General features: G+C 35.9%; 1 protein-coding gene across 38 annotated transcripts in view; it reads right to left on the bottom strand.

Moving 5' to 3' along the window:
• PTPRD (protein tyrosine phosphatase receptor type D) overlaps positions 1-21,059 on the bottom strand; it is a 529,409-nt gene that overhangs the window by 117,720 nt on the left and 390,630 nt on the right. For all 38 annotated transcript variants that reach the window (XR_014821805.1, XM_084985812.1, XM_084985865.1 and 35 more), the window contains one exon: positions 16,678-16,790. Coding sequence is in view for 37 of the 38 variants with exons in the window: in XM_084985812.1 (XP_084841938.1) it covers positions 16,678-16,790 (113 nt within the window). In the remaining variant the exon portion in view is untranslated. The remainder of the gene's footprint in view (positions 1-16,677; positions 16,791-21,059) is intronic.

Here is a 21,059-nt window from a genome sequence, read left to right as displayed (position 1 = left end):
AATAATAGAGACAAAGATGTTTAGACCTTTTCGAGCGAATCGTGGGAGAGAGTTATTATCATATATGGACTGAGTGGTGGTTTGGCTAGAGAGGGAGGACACAGAGCCAATCAGAGAGGCGTAGGGGACTGAATTACTGCTCAAAGCTGCAAAAAGTAAAGCCAGTTGGAGATGGGAAAAATATTAGTATAACAGCAGTAGAAGACCATCATAATCAACCAAAGATGCGATCAACATATTTACTTCTGGCATGCACTGGCTCATGGTGTGGAAGTATTACTTTGGAGGCGAATTACAGGGCAATCCAAGCAAACCGCACTGGTCCATTACATTCTTATTCAGGATATGTACAGATCACACACAAAGATACGATGGTATTCGAGTCATTATTTAAGAATTGTCAATATTGCAACAAAATTCTAGGACAAGTAAAATGGCAGAATGGATTTTCACAGAAAAGAGAAGAGTACTTGTGGAAATCTGATGGTACAGGAGAGGAAATCCCGGACTAGCGTATCAAACGCGAATTCTACTTCTAGAACTGCCACGTATTAAAGGGAAAAACCGCTTGTTATCCAGAACCTCAAGTTCTCTCTCTGTAAAAAGTGTGGAGCTAGATAAATTCTGGAGTCGTTTCCTTCTTTATAACTCAGTTCTACCTCAAGTAGGTAGGATTTCTGGGCAGAGAAGAGTCTTGTGGATGTAGTTCCATATGTAAGTTCTAAAAGTTACTGTATTTTTCGAGAGGTAGTGAACATTTACATTCTATAAAACAAAATGTATGTAGTTGAATTGTCAACTATTTGAAGTTTAACACAATTTTCTTTAGCCAACCAAATTATTATCTCATGTATTTGAAATGAATAATGGTTAACATAAAAACTGCTAAGGAATAAACATGGGATGAAACCCTTCTTAATCATTTTATATATATATAGTTGAAGTATAGTTGATTTAAAGTGTTCTATTAGCAGAATGACAATAATATATTTATATATACATATATTATTTTTCATATTCTTTTCCATTATGGCTTATTACAAGATATTGAATATGGTTCCCTGAGGCTTTAGAGTAGGACCTTGGTATTTATCTATTTTATATATAGTGATGTGTACCTGCTAATCCCAAGTTCCTAATTTATCTATGCCCCACTTTCTCCTTTGCTAACCCTAAATTTTATGTTTCTGTGAATGTGCTTCTGTTTTGTAAATAAGTTCATCTGTATCATATTTTAGATTCCACATATACATAATATCATATGTGTCTTTGACTTATTTCACTTAGTATAATAATCTCTAGAACTATCCATGTTGCTGCAAGTTGCATTTTATGGCTACGTAGTACTCCATTATGGGTATATATGCACCACATCTTCTGTATCCATACCTCTGTTAATGGATATTTAGGATGTTTCCATGTCTTGGTTATTAGTAATAGTGCTGCTATGAACACAGGGGTGCATGAATTAGAGTTTTATTTGAATATATGCCCAGGAGGGGATTTCCAGATCATGTGAATTTTTTAGGTTTTTTTTTTTTTTTTTTTTTGTCTTTTTAGGGCCACCATCCGCAGCATTGGAGTTTCCCAGGTTAGGGGTCAAATCCGAGCTGTAGCCACTGGCATACTCCACAGCCACAGCAATGCCAGATCTGAGCTGCAACAGCCACCTACACCACAGCTCATGGCCACACCAGATCTTTAACCCACTGAGAAAGGCCAGGGATCGAACCTGAATCCTCATGGATACTAGACAGATTAGTTTCTGCTGAGCCATGGCGAAACTCCCTGGTGACTACTTTTTCAAAGGAATTTCAATACAATATGTATATTGGCTGCATCAATATACATACCCAGCAACAGTGTAGGAGGGTTCTCTTTTCTCCATAGCCTCTCCAACATCTATTTAACATGAAACTCTTTAGCTCAATCAGAAAATAATCACCAAGGAACTACTGCAAAATACTGTTACAAAATTCTCTTAAAACTTGTCCATTGTCCAATGTGGGAAAAAAATTATAGAATATAATCAAGTGTGTCAGAATCTGAATGAAAAAGCAGACCCTAGGAAAACTATGAATTTGACATGACTATAGTATCTTTTCAATCTTTTGTGTGACAGCTTGGCCATTGCTCACCAGTCTGCAAACCAATATTTTTATTAGAACAGTGTTCTCCTATTAACATCACTTGAGATGCTTTAAAATTCCTCTTTCCAGGCTGTACACCTGACCAATTAACTCAGAATATCTTGGTATGGGAGCCAGATATTAATATTTTTAAAGTTCTCCGTGAGGTGGGTTTATGATTATTATTTATTTATTTATTTTGGGCCACAAAGGTTTGCAGGCTAGGGGTCAAGTCGGAGCTGTAGCTGCTGGCCTACTCCACAGCCACATCCGTGCCAGATGCAAGCCATGTCTGTGACCTATACCACAGCTCAGGGCAGTGGGGGATTTTTAACCCACTGAGGGAGGCCAGGGATCAAAAGACAGGAACTCTGCAATGGGAATTTTTGATGGGAGGTGGAAGCTGTAACTTCATTTTTTTTTTCATTCAAAAATCATATCAGAGTTTATGAGAATGAGATCAGCTTTCTCCTGGTGATACCCTTGAATCTGCTCTGACTCTCCATTAGTAAGCTTTAGTGCTTGAGCTATTATTAGCGACAAAGAACTTGAAGTGCAGCTCACAGCTGATGAGGACTTGCCAGGGTCATGACCTCATCAGTTCAAAGCTACCAATGCACAACATAAATGCATTTTAAAGGCACACATTGCATCTGAGCAGTTTTCATTTTGTAGTTACGATATCCACAGTATACACTGTCAACATGAGAAATGACAGGTGTAGTCACTGAAATCTGCCTTAGATTGGAGGAAAAAAACATGATAGCTACTTTTAATAGGGTACATATTGGTGACAGTAACCTCACAGAGGTGTCCTTATAAGATGTAAAACTTTAAAATTGTGGCAATTTTAAGGGAGTGGTACCTTAGCGATTACTTAGCCTAGCATTTTCACTTTATACAAGAAGGCTCTGAAGTCTAGGAAAGTTAAGTGACTTGTATATTTTAGCCCTTCTAGTAAATAACAAAATCTTAAGTAGTTTAAATATCTTTGGACATTTTATTTTGAGAATGGAAGTTATGATCTTCTAAAGCAAGGGCAAGGTTTCCAGGAGCTAACAGGGCCAGCTCAGTTAGGTAAATGATTGAAGATAACCAAGTACTGAATAGTGAACACATTCACAAGAAACAGTTTCCCAATTTCTGTGCAACAAGGAGCCTCCTAGGGCTGTCTTTCATTTTTCTACTTTAAGTGAAGTCTCAGGAAAGAGAAATATTTCTCTATTTTAGGAAAAACAATGAGAAGCTTGAATGGCAACTAACATTCTTTCTCAATGTCAGGTACATCCTTAGGGGTAGGTATAGACACCGCAGATTTCTAGAAGGGAGAAACCTCTAGCAGAGACCTTCCAAGTGGTGTTACAAAGCCAAGAGGGTGAGAGTTTTCAGGCTTTCAATAGCAACTGAAAACCCAGATAATTATGTGACTTTCCTTTGTTTTCACTATTGACTCAAAGTTTAATTGAAATCCAGTGGGGGTCAAAGAAAAGACCATTGCAGGCTACATATGGCTGACTTAGAGAGTCAACTCTGTTTTAAAAGAAAAAAATGATCCTTTGGTATGTGGTTTAAATTCAAAGAAGGTTGAGAGTGACAGGCAGCATGCTTGTGTCCATAGGCCACTGGGCTGGACACTGAGCATTGAGCGTGGATAGGACGACGTGTAGTTCTCATGTGATTCACCCTTTGTGGTTTCAGCTATCTTCCCTTTCCCTCTCGTATTAATTCCACCAGTTAGGAAAGTGAAGCTCAGAGTGGGAAAATGATGTGATCAAGATCATCGTTGTCATTAAAACTATGGCTATGTGGGAGATTTGATGCCAGACCTTGTCATTTCGCATTTAAGGAACTTATCATATCATACTGTCCCTAAAATTGTTTGAACACTCCTGGCACGGTAGTGCCAAGTACCTGAATATGAGCCTGTGAAACTGGGCATATTTTGTAGTAACAAGGTATCATAAACTACCCTCAATGTGTTAGTAATGTACTAGCTTCATTTAGAAGGTCTGTCTCTCGGTGGTGGGGAGCTGGTAAAGGGCACTCATACAAACACCTATATTTTTTAGTTACTTCTTATTAAAACATTGTGAACTTCTATGAAATATTTTTCAGTGTATATACATCTCCAGTTTATGTTATAGTGTTATTTGGCAGCAAAATTAAAAAAAAAAAAACCTCCATAATTTACCATGTTTTTGCTTTTGAAATGTTATATTTTACTAAGGTAGTAATCTAAGAAACACCACGTTTCAAATAATATTTTATTTATAAAGAAATATTGATCAAATACTTGCTTTATTTTTTAATCTTGGATAACATGCCAATAGGCACTTTAAAACTTTATAACAATTTTGTTAAGTAGAGGTTTTGAGGTCTCAAGTAGTGGTGGAACATCTTTTAGATGATTTTTGCTGTTAATATGTATGTGTGATAATGCAATAATATTCTCTTTATGATTTTCCTTTCTGACAAATTAAGGCTCGAGAACAGATTATGGTCATGGAATAGGGGGAAACTAATTTGTTCATCAAATCAGAAGTATATGTTCCTGACTTAATAAGTCATAGAAAATTTAGTTCATAAAATCTTTGTGAACTTTTAACATAATTTATGTGCTACTTAGAGTAATCTGAATATCTACAAATACTCGGTGTTGGCACTTTGCCTCATAAATGGATGGTGAATTAGAGATAAAAGAGAACATGGATTTATTAGTTACAATTGTATCTTGGTAAAACAACAACAATAGCTTGACTTAACACATGACTAGGATCATCTAGTTTTTAATAGCATCATTAAAATTAATTTTTATGTAAGATTTCTCAAAATGCAGAATTTAAAAAGATCATGTTTCTTTATATCAGAAATTTACCATTTTGATTCAATGAACCAATGTTTCTGAAATATAACAAAAATTTCCTACAGTGCAAAATAAATTATGAAATAAATATGAATATAAGGATCCATATATATAAATGGATCTGGTTAGCATTAATCTAACTAATTCTACTAATGCACCAGAAGAGTTGCCTCAAGACCTTGAAAAACTCATTCAGTTGCTATGCAGACATTTCTGCTGCTGATACTGCTATTTCTGATACGTTAACTTTTTATGAGTTTGTTTTTGTTTTTCACAGCCCATCAATCACCTACCATCCATGTTTGCTTTAGGGCAAAACATATTAAGGTCATCCACGAAATGAAAATGAGGCTCTTATGCTGTAACATCTGATCATCAATTTTTAAATCTCTTTTCCTAAAAGGTGCACGTACAAACATTAGAGGGCTTTTTTTGGTTTGAAAGTTAGGGGGCTTTGGTGGGAGAAGGGAGGATTCTGAGTAAGGGCTACAGTTACTGGAAGAAAGAATGTTGCAGGAAAATGTTCTAATGGAAACTGAAAAACCAACCAAAGCAGGTTGGTCTAGAGGGAGAAGCTTGCAGGCAAGGAGGAAGGTGGTGACTGGTGTACCATATAATGCTATTAGTTGCATGTTTCTTTACACCTTTTTTAAAAATACATACTGGAAAGCTTATTTTTATAAGATGCTATACTTTTAAATTTGCTTTGTTAGGAAAAGTAGAACTAGAAACACACATCAGCCATTTATTTGGTTTTCTTATAAATCACCATCTTTTGACAATATTATATTTATCTTAGTCATTTTGTCCAATTCTAGAAGCCATAGCTCAGAGGGGATACTCTGTACATAAAGGCTTTTTATAATATTTCAAAAATACCTATAATTGGAAATCTATGTACCTACCCGAGGGTTCTGCAATCACACTTCCCAGTGTCTATCATTCAGAAATAGCAACAATGATATGAAAAATCTGGGTTCAGTATTGCTCATTACAGTATTATTTGTAAGGGCAAAACACTGGTGATAACTTAGTCTCCACTAATAAGGACTGAGATAATATAATATGTGATGTCTGTAGAAAAGAATTATCACATCAATGCTACCAGCTGTTAAAAAGGAGAGAACACATAACACACTAATGTGGTTCTATATAATTTTTTTATAGTTAAATGTTAAAACAAGAAATTTCATGTATATTCACCTATCTATACACCTGTTATAGATATTATCATTTAAAGAACTATATATACATATAAAAAAGTCTGGAAGGATATACTTGGATCTCTATAAGATAGATGTTTCTGAGGGTCAAACTGAAGTAGTTTTTGGAGATCATTTATTTCTTAAACATATCAAAAGAAGAAAAATAAGTGGTAAGATGAGTAATTTTTCTAAAAGTGTTATTTTTGCCTTTTATAACTTACGGAAGTTTTCAAATACACAGAATTTAAATTACATAACCCACACCTCTATTCCCATAGTTTAGTAAGTTTATTCTCAATTTAAAAATTCCTCAGTAAACATGTACTACTTTAAGAAATATTGGTCGGGAGAATTATAAAATGACTTGGAATGTTTCTTAAAAGAAAGAGAAGAAAAGCTTTCCTCCCAACCTTGGCTAATGAACACATTTACTTTCGTTTAACATGTAACTCATCCACCAGCCATCCTAATACATACCCAGTTACTGCTATCTACAAAGATGTGTAAGGCTTAATAGAGCTTTCATTAAAACTACCTTTTATAAGTGAATATTTCTTCCCTTCCTCCACAGATCTTAAAGACTTATAAAAATTGACCAATAGTTAATTCTACTCTTTTATACCCTCCTCTCTCATTTACTTATTTTGTACATTTTATTCCATCATTCACTTGAGGGGTTAAGTTTCACCTCAGCTAAATGATCCCTTCTTAAATACCTAGGTCTCTATTTCACACTTCTAAGTCACTGGTTACACAAGCAATTTTACTTCAGTTGACATGTTCCACACCAGATCTGACTGCCCTGTACACCAATAACTGCTGACTTGCTATGTTGTAAACCGCACTCTCCTAAGAGATGAGGTAGTTCAGGTTCTCACTTGGCTGTATGTTGCCACCTGAAACTTAATGACATAAATATACTGGTGGAAAATATCTACAAGCAGAGGTACTTGCTCTTAATTGGGAAAGAATGAGCTTTCCTTCCTTATCCTGTTTAAATGCTTGAATACAGTGTTTCACAGAGAGAAAGCCTTGATCATCACCCTGGGTTTGCCAAGTGAACTAAAGCAATGTTCCTCTCTATATCCCATCGCATGACAACGATGGTTACTGTGAAACCCATGGATTTCTCTGTCTTTACTTTGTGCCTTAGCTTAGTGGCAGGGGACAGAATTCTGACCTATTCCTTTTCCTGACTCACAGGTGTGTTTGTGGTACTGCAATTAAAGAATTCTGTGAAGTATGTAAATGTCAGAATACTGAATGTATATGAAATTTAGAATGTATGTTTCATTATCATTTGAATATGAGGCAGATTTTGGGGGGGAAAAAGTCTGACTCCTTAAACCTAGACTCTAACAGGAGAGTAAATAGATTTTTCATTCGAAAGATGATTTTTTTTTCATTTTTATTATTTTTAGAAACTATATTGGAGGAGTTCCCATCGTGGCTCAGCAGTTAGCGAACCTGACTGGCATCCATGAGGATGTGGGTTTGATCCCTGGCCTTGCTCAGTGGGTTAAGGATCCAGTGTTGCCTTGAGCTGTGGTGTAGGTCACAGATGCAGCTCAGATCCCATGTTGCTGTGGCTATGGTGTAGGCCGGCAGCGGCAGTTCTGATTGGACCCCTAGCCTGGGAACCTCCATGAGCCGAGGGTGCGGCCCTAAAAAGAAAAAAGACAAGTGACAAAAACAAAAAACAAAACAAAACACCTATATTGGAGTATAGTTGCTTACAATATTGGGTTAATTTCAGGTGTATAGCAAAGAGAATCATTATCTTTTCATTCTTTTTCAGGTTATTTTTCCGTACAGACCGTCACAGACTATTGAGTAGATTTCCCTGTGCTAGATAGTAGGTACCTGATACTTACATAATTTTGTATATAACAGTGTGTACATGCCAATCCCATGCCAGTCATGTTTCCCCTTTGGTAACCATAAATTTGGTTTGTAATCTTTGAGTCTCTTTCTGTTTTGTGAATAAGTTCTTTTGTAACATTTTGTATTAGATTCCACATACTAGTGATCTCATATGATAACTGTCTTTCTCTGTCTAACTTCATTTAATACGACAATCTCTAGGTCCATCCATATTGTTACAAACGACATGATTTCATTCTTTTTTATAGCCAAATAATACCTTTGTATTTATGTACCATATCTTCTTTATCCAGTCATCTCCTGATGGATAGCTTTTTTTAAGTAGCTTTCATGTCTTGGCTGTTGTGAATAATGCTGCAGTAAATATTGGGGTGCATGTATATTTTGGAATTATGGTTTTCTCTGGATAAATGCCCAGAAGTGGGATTGCTGGATCACATGGTAGGTCCACATTTAGTTTCTGAAGGAATCTCCAATTTGTTTTCCATAGTGGTGGTGGCAGCAGTTTACATTTCTACCAACAGCATAGGAGGGTTCTCTTTTCTGCACACTCTCTCCAGCATTTATTGTTTGTAGACTTTCTGATGATGGCCATTCTGATGGGTATGAGGTGATAGATAGCTCAATGTAGTTTTGATTTTCATTTCTCTATAATTAGTGATGTTGAACATCTTTTTATGCGATTTTTCGCCCTCTGTCTTCTTTGAAGAAATGTTGATTTAGATCTTTTGGTCATATTTTGATTGTTTTTTTTTTTGTTTTTTTTGTTTTTTTGCTATAAAACTAGATGCAATGTTGGCATATTTTGGAGATTAATTCCTTGTTAGTCACTTCATTTGTAAAGATTTTCTCTGATTCTCTGGTTTATCTTTTTATTTATTTTTTTATGGTTTCCTTTGCTGTGTAAATGCTTTTAATTTTAAGTAGGTCCCATTTGTTTGTTTTTATTTTCATTACTCTGGGAAGTGGGTCCAAAAAATATTGATGTGATTTATGTCAAAGTGTTTTCTGCCTATACATTTTCCTATAAATAAGAGTTTTATAGTATTTGGCCTTACATTAAGGTCTTTAGTTCATTGTGAATTTATTTTTATTCTTGGTGTTAGAGAGTGTTCTAATTTCATTCTTTTTTTTAGGGCTGTACCCATGGCATATGGAAGTTCCTAGGCTAGGGGTTGAATCAGAGCTACAACTGCCAGCCTATGCCACAGACACATCAATGCTGGATTTGAGCCGCATCTGTTCAAGGCAATGCCAGACCCTTAACCCACTGAGCAAGGCCAGGGATCAAACCTGCAACCTCATGGTTACTAGTTGGATTCGTTTCTGCCGCGCCACAACAGGAACTCCCTAATTTCATTCTTCTACATGTAGCCGCCCAGTATTCCCAGCACCACTTATTGAAGAGGCTCTTTTTTCTGCATTATATATTCAGAATCAAACCCGCAACCTCATGGTTACTAATTTCATTCAGGATCAAACCTGCAACCTCATGGTTACTAGTTGGATTCGTTTCTGCTGCACCACAACAGGAACTCCCTAATTTCATTCTTCTACATGTAGCTGCCCAGTATTCCCAGCACCACTTATTGAAGAGGCTCTTTTTTCTGCATTATATATTCCTGCCTCCTTTATTGTAGATTAATTGACCATGGGTATGTGGCTTTATTTCTGGACTTTCTATTCTGTTCTTCTGATCTTTATTTCTGTTTTTGTGTCAGTACCATATTGTTTTGATCAATACAGCTTTGTAGTATAGTCTGAAGTCAGGGAGCCTGATTCCTCCAGCTCTATTTTTCTTTCTCAAGATTCGTCTGGCTATTTGGGGTTTTTGTTTTTCCATACACATTTAAAAAAAAAATTGTGCTAGTTCTGTGAGAAATGCCACTGGTAATTTGATAGGGATTGCACTGAATCTGTAGATTGCCTTGGGGTAGTATAATAATTTTGACAATTTTGATTTTTTTTTCAATCCAAGAGTATGGTATTTCTTTTCATCTGTTTGTAGCATCTTTGATTTCCTTCATCAGTGTCTTATAGCATTCAGAGTATAGGTCTTTTGCCTCCTTAGGTAGGGTTATTGCTAGGATTTTTTTCTCGTTGATGTGATGGGAAATGGAACTGTTTCCTTAATTTCTCTCTCTGATCTTTCATGTTAGTGTATATGAATGCAAGAGACTCCTGTGTATTAATTCCGTAATCTGAAAATTTATCAAGTTGATTGTTAAGGTCTGGCAGTTTTCTACTAGCATCTTCAGGATTTTTTATGTACAGCATCATGTCATGTGCAAACAATGACAGTTTCACTTATTTTCCAATTTAGATTTATTTCTTCTTCTACTCTGATTGCTGTGGCTAGGACTTCCAAAGTTATGTTGACTAGAAGTGGCAAGAGTGGACATCTTTATTTTTTTCCTAGTCAGAGCAGAAATGCATCTAGCTTTTCACCCTTGAGAATGACGTTAGCTAGGGGTTGTCATATATGGTTTTTATTATGTTGAGGTAGGTCCTCTCTGTGCCCATGTTCTACAGAGTTTCTTTCTGAATCTATTGAAATGAGAATATGGTTTTTATTCTTCACTTTGTTAATGTGGTGAATCACATACCTGATTTGTAGATACTGAATAATTCTTGCATCACTGGGATAAATCTCACTTGATCATGGTGTATGATCTTTTTCAAGTATTGTTGATTTGGTTTACTAATATTTTGTTGATGATTTTGCCTTCTATATTCATCAGGATATCGGTTTATAAGTTTCTTTATTTGTTGTGTCTTTGGTTTTGGTGTCAGAGTGAGGGTGGCCTCGCTTAATGAGCTTGGGAGTATTCCTTCCTCTCTGATTTCCTGGCAGAGTATCAGAAAGATAGGTGTTAACTCTTCTCTAAATGTTTGATAGAATTCACCTGTAAAGCCATTTGGTCCTACACTTTTGTTTTTGTGGAAGCTTTTCAATAACACTGTCAATTTCAATAGTTGTAATTTGTCTATTCACATTTTCTATTTCTTCCTGATTCAATCTTGGAAGGTTGTTCCTTTCTAACAATTTTTCCATTTCTTCTAGGCTATTTTATTGGCATATAGTAGCTTGAAGTAGTCTCTTATTAGTCTTTGTATTTCACTGGTGTCCACTGTAATTTCTCCTTTTTCATTTCTAATTTTATTGATTTGAGCCCTCTCTGTGTGTGTGTGTGTGTGCGTGTGTGTGATGAATCTGGCTAAAGGCTTTTAAATTATGTTTATCTTTTCAAAGAACAAGCTTTTAGTTTCATTGGTCTTTTCTACTGTTTTCTTCATCTCTATCTCATGTATTTCTGCTCTGATCTTTATGATTTCTCCTACTAACTTTGGATTTTGTTTGTTTTTCTTTCTCTTGTTGCTTTACGTATAAGGTTAGATTGTTTACTTGGGAATTTTCTTGTTTCCTGAGGTGAGATTGGCTTGCTATCATCTTCCCTCTGAGGACTACTTTTGCTGCATCCTATAGGTTTTGGATCATTGTCTCTTTGTTGTCATTTGTCGCTAGGCCTTTTTTAATTTTCTCAGTGATCCGTTGGTTGTTTAGTTGCACATTTTTAGCATCCCTGTGTTTGTTTTTTGCATATTTTTTTCTTGTGGTTGATTTCTCAAAGTTTTGTGGTCAGAAAAAATGCTTCATATGATTTAAATTTTCTTACATTTGCTGGGGCTTTATTTATGGCCCAATATGTGATCTATCCTAGAGAATGTTTCATAGGCATTTCAGAAGAAAGCATATTCTTCTGGTTTCAGATGAAATATTCTATAAGTATCAATTAAGTCTATTTAATGCCTGTATTTCTGTGTTGATTTTCTGTCTGATGAATGGTCCGTTGCTGAAAGTGGGGTGTTAAAGTCCCCTACTATTATTGTGTTATTGTTGATTTCTCCTTTTATGACTGTTAGCAGTTACCTTTTATATTGAGGTGTTTCTGTGTTGGGTGGATACACGCACACACAACTGTTACAGCTTTTTCTTGGATTAGTCTGTTAATCATTAGCCTATTTTGTCTTATATGAGTATTGGTACTCCAGCTTTTTTTGATTTCCATTTTCAGAGAGTATCTTTTTCTATTCCCTCACTTTTAGTCTGACAGTGCTCCCAGATCTGAAGTGGGTCTATGTCTTTTGGCTGGAATATAGCATATTTACATTCAAAATAATTACATAAGATGATTAATAAATTTTTAAATTATTTTTAAGTGTAGTTCATTTACAATGTTGTGTTAATTTTTGCTGTAGAGCAAAGTTGACTGTTTATATATATGTAGATATATATTTTTTCTTTTATATTCCTTTCTATCATAGTTTATCTCAGGATATTGAATAGAGACTCCTGTGCTATACATTAGAACCTTTTTGTTTAACCCTTCTATATGTAATAGTTTGCATTTACTAACCCCAAACTCCTCCTCTATCCTTCCCCACTACCCTTTGGCAACCTCAAGTATGCTCTCTGTGTCCATGTATCTATTTGTTTCATAGATAAGTTCATTTGTGCCACATTTTAGATTCCATACATAAGTGATATCATTTGGTGTTTGTCTTTCTCTGACTTACTTCACTTAGTATGATAATCTCTAGTTGCATCCATGTTACTGCAAATTGCATTATTTTGTTCTTTTTATGACTGAGTAGTATTCCATTGTATATATGTACCACATCTTCTTAATCCATTCCTCTGTTAATGGACATTTGTTTCCATGTTTTGGCTATTGTGAATAGTGCTGCTATGAGTATAGGGGTTCATAAGTATTTTTCAATTATAGTTTTATCTGGATATGTGCCCAGGAGTGGGATTGCTGTGTCATATGGTAATCCTACTTTTAACTGTTTTGGCAGTCTCCATATTGTTTTATGTACCACTATGTTTGTACACAGTGGCTATACCAACGTAAATTCTCACCAACAGTGTAGCAGGGTTCCCTTTTCTCCATACCCTTTCCAGCATTTATTATTTGTATACTTTTTAATGATGGCAATTCTGGCATGAGATAGAATCTCATTGTAGTTTAGATTTGCATTTCTCTAATAATTAATAATGTTGAGCATACAAGATGACTTTTTAATGGCCACACTCACAGCAAAAGGAAGTTTCCAGGCCAGAAATTGAATCTGGGCCATAGCTGTGACATATGCCCAAAGTGTAGCAACGCTGGATCTTTTAACCCACTGCACTGAGCCAAAGATTGAACCCATATATCCACAGCAACCCAAGCTACTACAGTTGTATTCTTAATCCACTGCACCATAGTGAGAAATCCAACAAGATGATGTTTTTTAAAGGAAAGAAGGACTAACTAGAGTTCCTGTCATGGCTCAGCAGTTAGCAAACTCGACTAGCATCCATGAGGATGTGGGTTCAATTCTTGGCCTCACTCAGTGGGTTAAGGATCTGGCATTGCCATGAGCTGTGGCGTAGGTCACAGATGCCACTCAGATCCTGTGTTTCTGTGGCTGTGGTGTAGGCCAGTGGCTACAGTTCTGATTGGACCCCCTAGCCTGGGAACCTCCATATGACAAAGGTGTGGCCCTAAAAAGAAAAAAAAAAAAAAAAAAAAAAAAAAGAAAATAGGACTAAGAATCAGTGAACTAAGCAGTCTGCTTCCTTTCGCTTCCAAAAGACCTACTGAATTTCATATGGTAATGTTAGTTTTACATTTTATCATCCATGACAGACCCATCAGAAGTGGACATCAATACACTTTCATGAACAAGTTTTGTGTTAAGGGTTGGTTATATAAATCATAGGTTTCTGATTTCATTGAAAATAATGGATTGCTAATCCCCTACTTATGTATGCTGTTAATAAACACTGTCAAATTGTATAATGGTTGTAGATAATTATATACACAAAGGTATCATGTATATAAAAACACATTTCAGAAAGTGAAAGTACATGGTTAATATCTAAAAAACAAAATTAATAAAAATCATTTCTTGTGTAACACCTAAGAAAGGTGTTTTAGAATAAAAAGATCATTTTATTTTATCATCCAGGAAAGCCTTTGATTATTTGTGAATCAATGAGGAGGAAAAGCACAATAAGGTTACTTGGTTAACAATCTATAACTTCTTCTGCTCCTATCCTATTGGCAAGGATTAAGGTAATTCATTGCCATTGGCTGGAATCTATATTAGCTGAATCAAATTAACATTCTATGAGTTTCACATTAACAGCTGCATCTATGTTCTTCATAAACTGGTCAGATTTTCAGGACAGCAAGCTACATCATAGAGCTTGGGAGGCACTTAGACTTTTTCAACAAATCAAGCGTAAGAAGACTGCTTACCTGAGCTGAAAAGCACAGCATATATTGCTGTCTCAGTGAACATGTGTGCTAGGATCTTGGGACAATTTCTCCTGTTTCACTCTCTTCCTCTACTCAAATGAGCTCTTCTTTTTATACTCAGTTCACTTTATTCCATTATTCATTTGAGGTGATGTCTAATCTTAATTAAATGATACCTTCTTACCTATGTAAGCCCCCATTTTAATTTGGTAAAGCCATTGGTGATAAAATATCATTTCATTTGTAGTCTTCATTCTCTTTTCCAGTGACTTAGATGGAATTTAGCACATTCTCTGCATAAATGGGTCTAATATTCTCACATATATTGGGAAAATTAGATTCTTAATAGAATTCTTGGATTTTGCCATATTTGCACAACTACCCATAAAACTGAGAAAAATTTGAACATGGATATGTCTTGAAGGAATTTATATTTTCTTGCTTGTACCTACCAGCACTCTGCTAACAATGCTTTCTATACAATTACCATTCACATGTTTATGCCTGGAAACTTTCTCTGTTGGTGCTAGAGGTAGTGGGGTATAGCCTTCCCATTGGCTGTCTTGTTTTAGGGTGACCTTTGCCTTTGCACTCAACCCTATACTACTGTCTCTACTAGGAGGCCAAGGTTGTTTTCAACAAATTCCCTTTACTTAGAAGCCAAAGGAGGCGGGTGTAGTGCCAAGTAGTAAAGCACTGAGAAATAGAATTATTTTCTCCATTTCTACAATGTGCTGCTCTTGTAAAATGTGATAGTGCCACATATGCGAGGAATCATGTAGCAGATAATTTCTTGGGCTTTCAGCACCTCTGCACATTGTTCAGCCAAAGTGAAAAAGCACATAAAGTTTGGGGTCCATTATTAAGAAGATGTTTATAGCCTGAAGTAGTCAATAGTACACTACTATTTCAAAAAAAGTGCTGACCTGGGAAGGTTTACTACTCAGTCCATATCAAATTGCCTTATTGGAGCACCAAGAGGGTGATTCAACAGGGAGCATCTTAGGGACTACAGTGATTCTGGAGGTCCGTACACACTTGTTCAGTCATGGTGTACATACCCATAGTCTACTTTTATCAGTCTTTTAAATAAATTTCCATACAGACTTTTGGCCACATGAAAGTTTGGTACTGACAAAGGTATATCTTTGCTTTTTTAAAAAACAAACTCCTCTGAGATAGGATTTTACAAAAAACGACTGACTTCTATGATGACCTGTAGAGGTACATTGAAAATGTCAGGCATTTCTTTTGACTGAATAGTTACTATGACATATCTACATGTAAAAGAATATATGCTAAATACAACACACTGTATATTTTCAATTCAAAGCAGTTCATTGCAAATGTGTAGTTTAATAAATCTCTGGTGTACCATATTGTGAGTTAGAATATCCATTTGACACACAAAAAACTTGCCAACAATTTTGGGTACAACACTACAATCAAAATTTAATCAGACTTCTTAGATCAGCTCTTTAACTTTGTCCATTATCATTATGTTTTAAGACAGTGCCACTCAGTTTGATGTTTTTCGCTCTCTCTACCATTCATTATTTGCCATTCATTTGGCATAAACTGGATTTAGGTGAAAGAAAGCAAAACAGAGCTTTGAATTAACAACACTGTACAAAATCCCCCTCAGCAAGAATAACATTTTTTTCCTCTGTTGAAGCACTTAATGTTCTTTAAGAACAAGCATATTTTTCTTATCCTCAGTCACTTTGTGAGACTCCACAGTAAGAAACCTAAATTGTATTGAGATTTACTATAGGTAATATTTAAAAAGATAACATTTTGTACCATTTTGTTTCTCTCCCTCCCACTTCATAGTAACACAGACACAAATTATGAGGGAAATGCAGAAAAAAAAAATCGTTCCCAATAGGATGAATGAGGTAACATCCATCCCTCCATCCATTTATTCATTCTCGGTATAAAATGAGAAACTGAATTCTTTCCAGATAGGTGTCATTGAAAATAACAAATGGTGCTAAGCTCATAAGAAATGGTAGCTATTCTTTTAAGACTAAAGTTTTCCAAAATGTAAAGGAAAATTACTTTTTTTCCTTTCCACCCCACCTCAAGATTTGTACAAAGAATTGTACTTTCCTGAAACTTTCTTTTAAGACACATGTTTTGGCAAGTCTCGATGTAAAATAAAAGAGGAGGACAAACAATTGTTCAAAATAAAGTGATATATTGACCTCTCAAGGCAATATCAATGGGGCTACAAAACTTTGAGTAAACATTGTGTTACGGACAAGATGAGTCATGCCTCTTACCTGGTGTTTGAAAATTAAGGCGTCTCAGTTCTACTGGGTCTGTTGGATGGTGTGAAGGGACCTCCTTACTGTTTGGTATGCTGCTCTTTCTAGAGTCGGACTCTGCCCTCTTCCTATAGGGAGAGAATAACATTTAAGAATAAGATCACACAAAAAATGGGAACAGATTAAAAAAGCAAAGAATTATGCTCTTCCCCCAGTTTTCAGTTTTAAAACTTTTTGACCTTTGTGACTTTGTTCAGGCTACTTTTTTCTCTCTTGGCCTACAGTATTTCCTCAGGATTGAGATTTTTAAGTGGATGATCTCAGAGTCCTCTTTCAGCTCTACAATTAAATAATTCAGTGACTCTGGCTTTAGGTTAAGGAAGTTTTGGTGAGATACCTTTGGAAACTTCTTCAGCTTTTCTCTCTTATGCACTAGTTATATTTGTGAGGAACAGAAGAGAGTAACCCTAGTAACCAATGCTAAAATTGTGGTTGCCATGGGGAAAAAAAAAAAAAAAAAAAAAAAAAACAACTCAGAAACTACTGGCCCTCAGGCTGAACAGCTAAATCTTCCCCTTTCAAAGATACATGACTGGTGACTACAAAGTGGACCTGCAATGGATTTTCCTATAAGGTAGATAAATACAGTAAGTATATATCTAAGATTCCAAGTTAGCCTAATACCTTGAAGGAGAATCAGGACAACACAAAATCAGCATCCTCTTTCTCTTTTAGCTGTTTCTGGTGTCAAGCTAATTGTGATTAATATTTTCTTAATGAAAGTCAATCACAGGACAGAGAAAAACTAACTTCATTTAGAAGGTAGTCCCACTCTCCTGATGATCATTCAAAGTGTATGAAACATTAACAGTGCCTTATCATTAGTAATTCTTCATACAATTAATTTTATTTTTGTTTTAATTGCTATGTATTAGTTCTATGAAATCTTTGCTTCAGGTGTCATAATATGATGTCAATAAATCTCCATGCAAGAAATGCCATGTTTTTTCATAAGATTTCATTATCCATTTTTTTTCTAAATGCAAATAATCACAGAGTGCTACCTAGCTATTTATTAAAGGTTGAATTAGATTAAAAACCCACTTAACAAATAGAGGCCTTTTAAACAGTGTTTTATTGCAAATCCAGATCCCAGCAATCTCCTGGCTGGAGAAATAATCCTAGCATCTCACCTCTGCTCAAAGCAAAGGCATTCTTATTTGGGGGGAGGGTACAGCAATGTTCAGGACCTCTTTCTCATCTTGATCTGACTGTGTGACAGCTTATTATTAGTGTTGCTGTGGCAATGGGCTCTCATTCAGTGCCACCCAAGTGGCTCCATAGTTAGCCAGAGGGCTCCTGTTAAACAGCCTTTCTCTCCATCCCTGCTCATCTGTATAGAATAAAACCAGTCAGGGGATGAAGGGAAGATTGATGCAAAGGGAAAGTACACTTGATTTGCTCAAGTGCGGTGCCTTCGGCAAAACATCCTTGGTGGAATGAATTTTGGGGGTGAGTTCTGTTCGACAGCTTGCTCTCTCGTAACCTTGGATTAACCTATCTCAGGATTTCCTGTTTCCACCTATAAGTGTCAGATATAGCCTTAGGACAGAATGTACTGCCAAACTACCCTACCAATCACAGGAAAGCACTGAACTGGAGGCATGCCAAAGATACTGGAGTGGAAAATGCAAAGTAAAGGAAAAGAAGAGATGGAGGGCTGAAGAGAAAAATATGAGAAGGACGAGAAAAGAAACTTAAAAGATCATGGGAAATAAGGGCATGGTCACAACTTTTAGTGTAGAGAATGTCTCTGTGTTGATGCTGTAGGTATTTGCTCCAGGTATTTTACTAACAAAAATGCAGACTCTAAATAGGTTAATGAAATACCACTGAGTGTGGCCAATCAATCCTATGTGTAACCAACATATGGCTGCTCTTCTCACAGCAAGGAACCCCAGTGGTCCTTCTCAGGTTTTGGTCCTTTACCACAATTTGGCACCAATTTATTTCTTTACTGATGGGCCAGATTCAATGACTAAAGCTTGGATGTTTATTCCTTTCAAAAAGGCTCTATGGTCTTTCTTGGAGGTTTATAATAAGCACATGCAGAAATATCTGGGGAAGGAAACTTTACCTTCGCAGGTAGTGTGGGACATCCTCCTCCTTTTTCACTGAGGCCAGATTTAGTGACAATGAGATGGAGGGAAAGAGAAATAATAATCTCTAGCTTGGGGTTAACAGATGCAAACTATGGCATTTGGAGTGGATAAGCAATGAGGTCTTCCTAGATAGCACAGGGAACTACATCTAGTCACATGTGATAGAATATGATGGAGGATAATGTAAAAAAAAGAAGAATGTACATATATGTGTGTGTGTGTGACTGGGTCACTTTGCTGTACAATGGAAAAGTGGCACAGCACTGTAAACCAACTATAATGGAAAAAATAAAAATCATTAAAAAAAAATAATCTCTAAATTTAGTTAGTTTCTCTGGTGCCAAGGAAGTTGCTCAGTTAGTCTTAGAAAACCCAGAGCATGGGGCTAGTATTACAATTCATACTTGTAATAGATGGGTGGTATGTCCTGACATTTAAAAATGAACTTCTCCCTCACTTAATCTGTTCAAATAATCTCCAAGGAACCAGACTCCAAAAATCCTAGCTGTTAAAATTTTGTTTTGCTCCGTTTAGCTTTGATGATCACAACATGGGTAATTCTGGCTGCCCACACTCTTATCATATTGTTTTAAAACAGAAATGTGCTAAAATGGTTATTTTCTAGCAAAGAATTTCTAAGAAACATTTGCAAGATGAAGTGCTTGATCATCATCAGTAACACTGGTCATTTTTTAAAAAATTGAATTTACTGTTGCAAAGTATTAAGTGGCATGTAATGGTCTAAATCAGGCTCAGATGAACATAGAAGTAATATTTTTTTTCCTCCTAAGTTTTCAGAGGAGTCAGTATTATTCTCATTTTTTCACCTTGGAAAAAAACAAAAAACAAAAAACAAATAGTGACTAGAAACAGATTCTGAATTTTTATATTGCTATTTTTTGTATCTATTAGGGTCAGAAAGCCCTAGGATAAGTTTATTTTTCACAGTGACAACTATTTACAGTGTGCAGAAGTTACATGGGTGAAAAGGAAATAGAAGATCACATGATATTTCAGATATGGCAGAAAATGCTAACAGTATAAAAATGTTTGTTTCTGATGTGAATCATGCACAACAAAAAGTGCTACTCCATAGTCTAAGTGGAGTTTTATATTTTCACCTGGCTTTCATGAACAGGTAAAATGGAGAGCAAAAGAGAGACAGATTGTGTGGAAGATCATACCTATTTAACAGGAACAAAGATATTCACACATATGGATATAGCTTCAAAGAAGTGAATTCCAAAACTGAACGATTTTTACATCAAGAATGTAACCCCAATTCTGCCACTACTGGTGTGCAGCTCCTTGGGTAAGTCAACTACAGAGCGTCTCAATTTCTTCACTTAGGAAATGGAGGGTTAGAAGATGATATCTAAGTTTTGGCTCAACTCTGTTATCTTAATAGAACAAGAAATTGTAAAATGTGGACAGTGTTACAATAATCTACCAAAGGTAGATCTCTGAGTGTATTAAGTGGGTTCAAAATGTTTTATTACCTTTTGGCTAAAAAACTATTTTTTCATGTGTTTTTTTGCTGGATTAATGGCAAGCACACTTTCTCGGAGGTAGTCAGTTTCCTGTCACTGAAAATGTTGGGTAGCTTGCTGACCAGCGTTAAGTGATTTTAGGGACAATAAGACAGCAGTGACTCTCAAGCTGTAGTATGCATCCCAATCAGGACAATAATACAGCAGTGACTCTCAAGCTATAGTGTGCATCAGAATCAGCTAGGAAACCTTGTTAAATCACAGGCTGCTGGACCAATTCCCAGGGGTTCTGAATCAGTAGGTCTGAAGTTGGGTGGCCAAGAATTTGTATTTCTGTCATGTTCCTAGGTGATGGCTAGTGCTACTGGAACCACAGGAGTTCAGTATTGGGAAGAAGGCAGGTTAGATGAACATTAAGATCTTTTTTTTTGGGGGGGGGTTAATTTTAATCAGGAATTCATGTCTAGCCATATGGATAGATGGATGGGTACGAGTTAGAAATCTGAAGGTTAGCTTACACTGAGCAATAAATAATCAACAAGTATGGGTATTATTGCTGTTATTCAAGGCTTGAAGACATACAAAATAATTTGGAATTAGTGAAAACTTATATTTAAGGCACTGCCATCAATATTAGCAGGGTGTGAAGTATGCTATGTCTTGAGATCAAATGGTCAGTAAAAACAAACAAAACAAAACAAAATTGGCTTACATTAACACATACAAATGCTCATTTAACCTTAAC

Source organism: Sus scrofa, chromosome 1 (assembly GCF_054392235.1).
Source record: "Sus scrofa isolate SSC_HxYL_T2T_F1_AM1 chromosome 1, Sscrofa_HxYL_maternal_Yorkshire_Landrace_v2.0, whole genome shotgun sequence".
Taxonomy (NCBI): Eukaryota; Metazoa; Chordata; class Mammalia; order Artiodactyla; family Suidae; genus Sus; species Sus scrofa.
The sequence above is the reverse complement of the archived record's forward strand: the minus strand, read 5'-3'. Positions and strand labels throughout refer to the sequence as shown.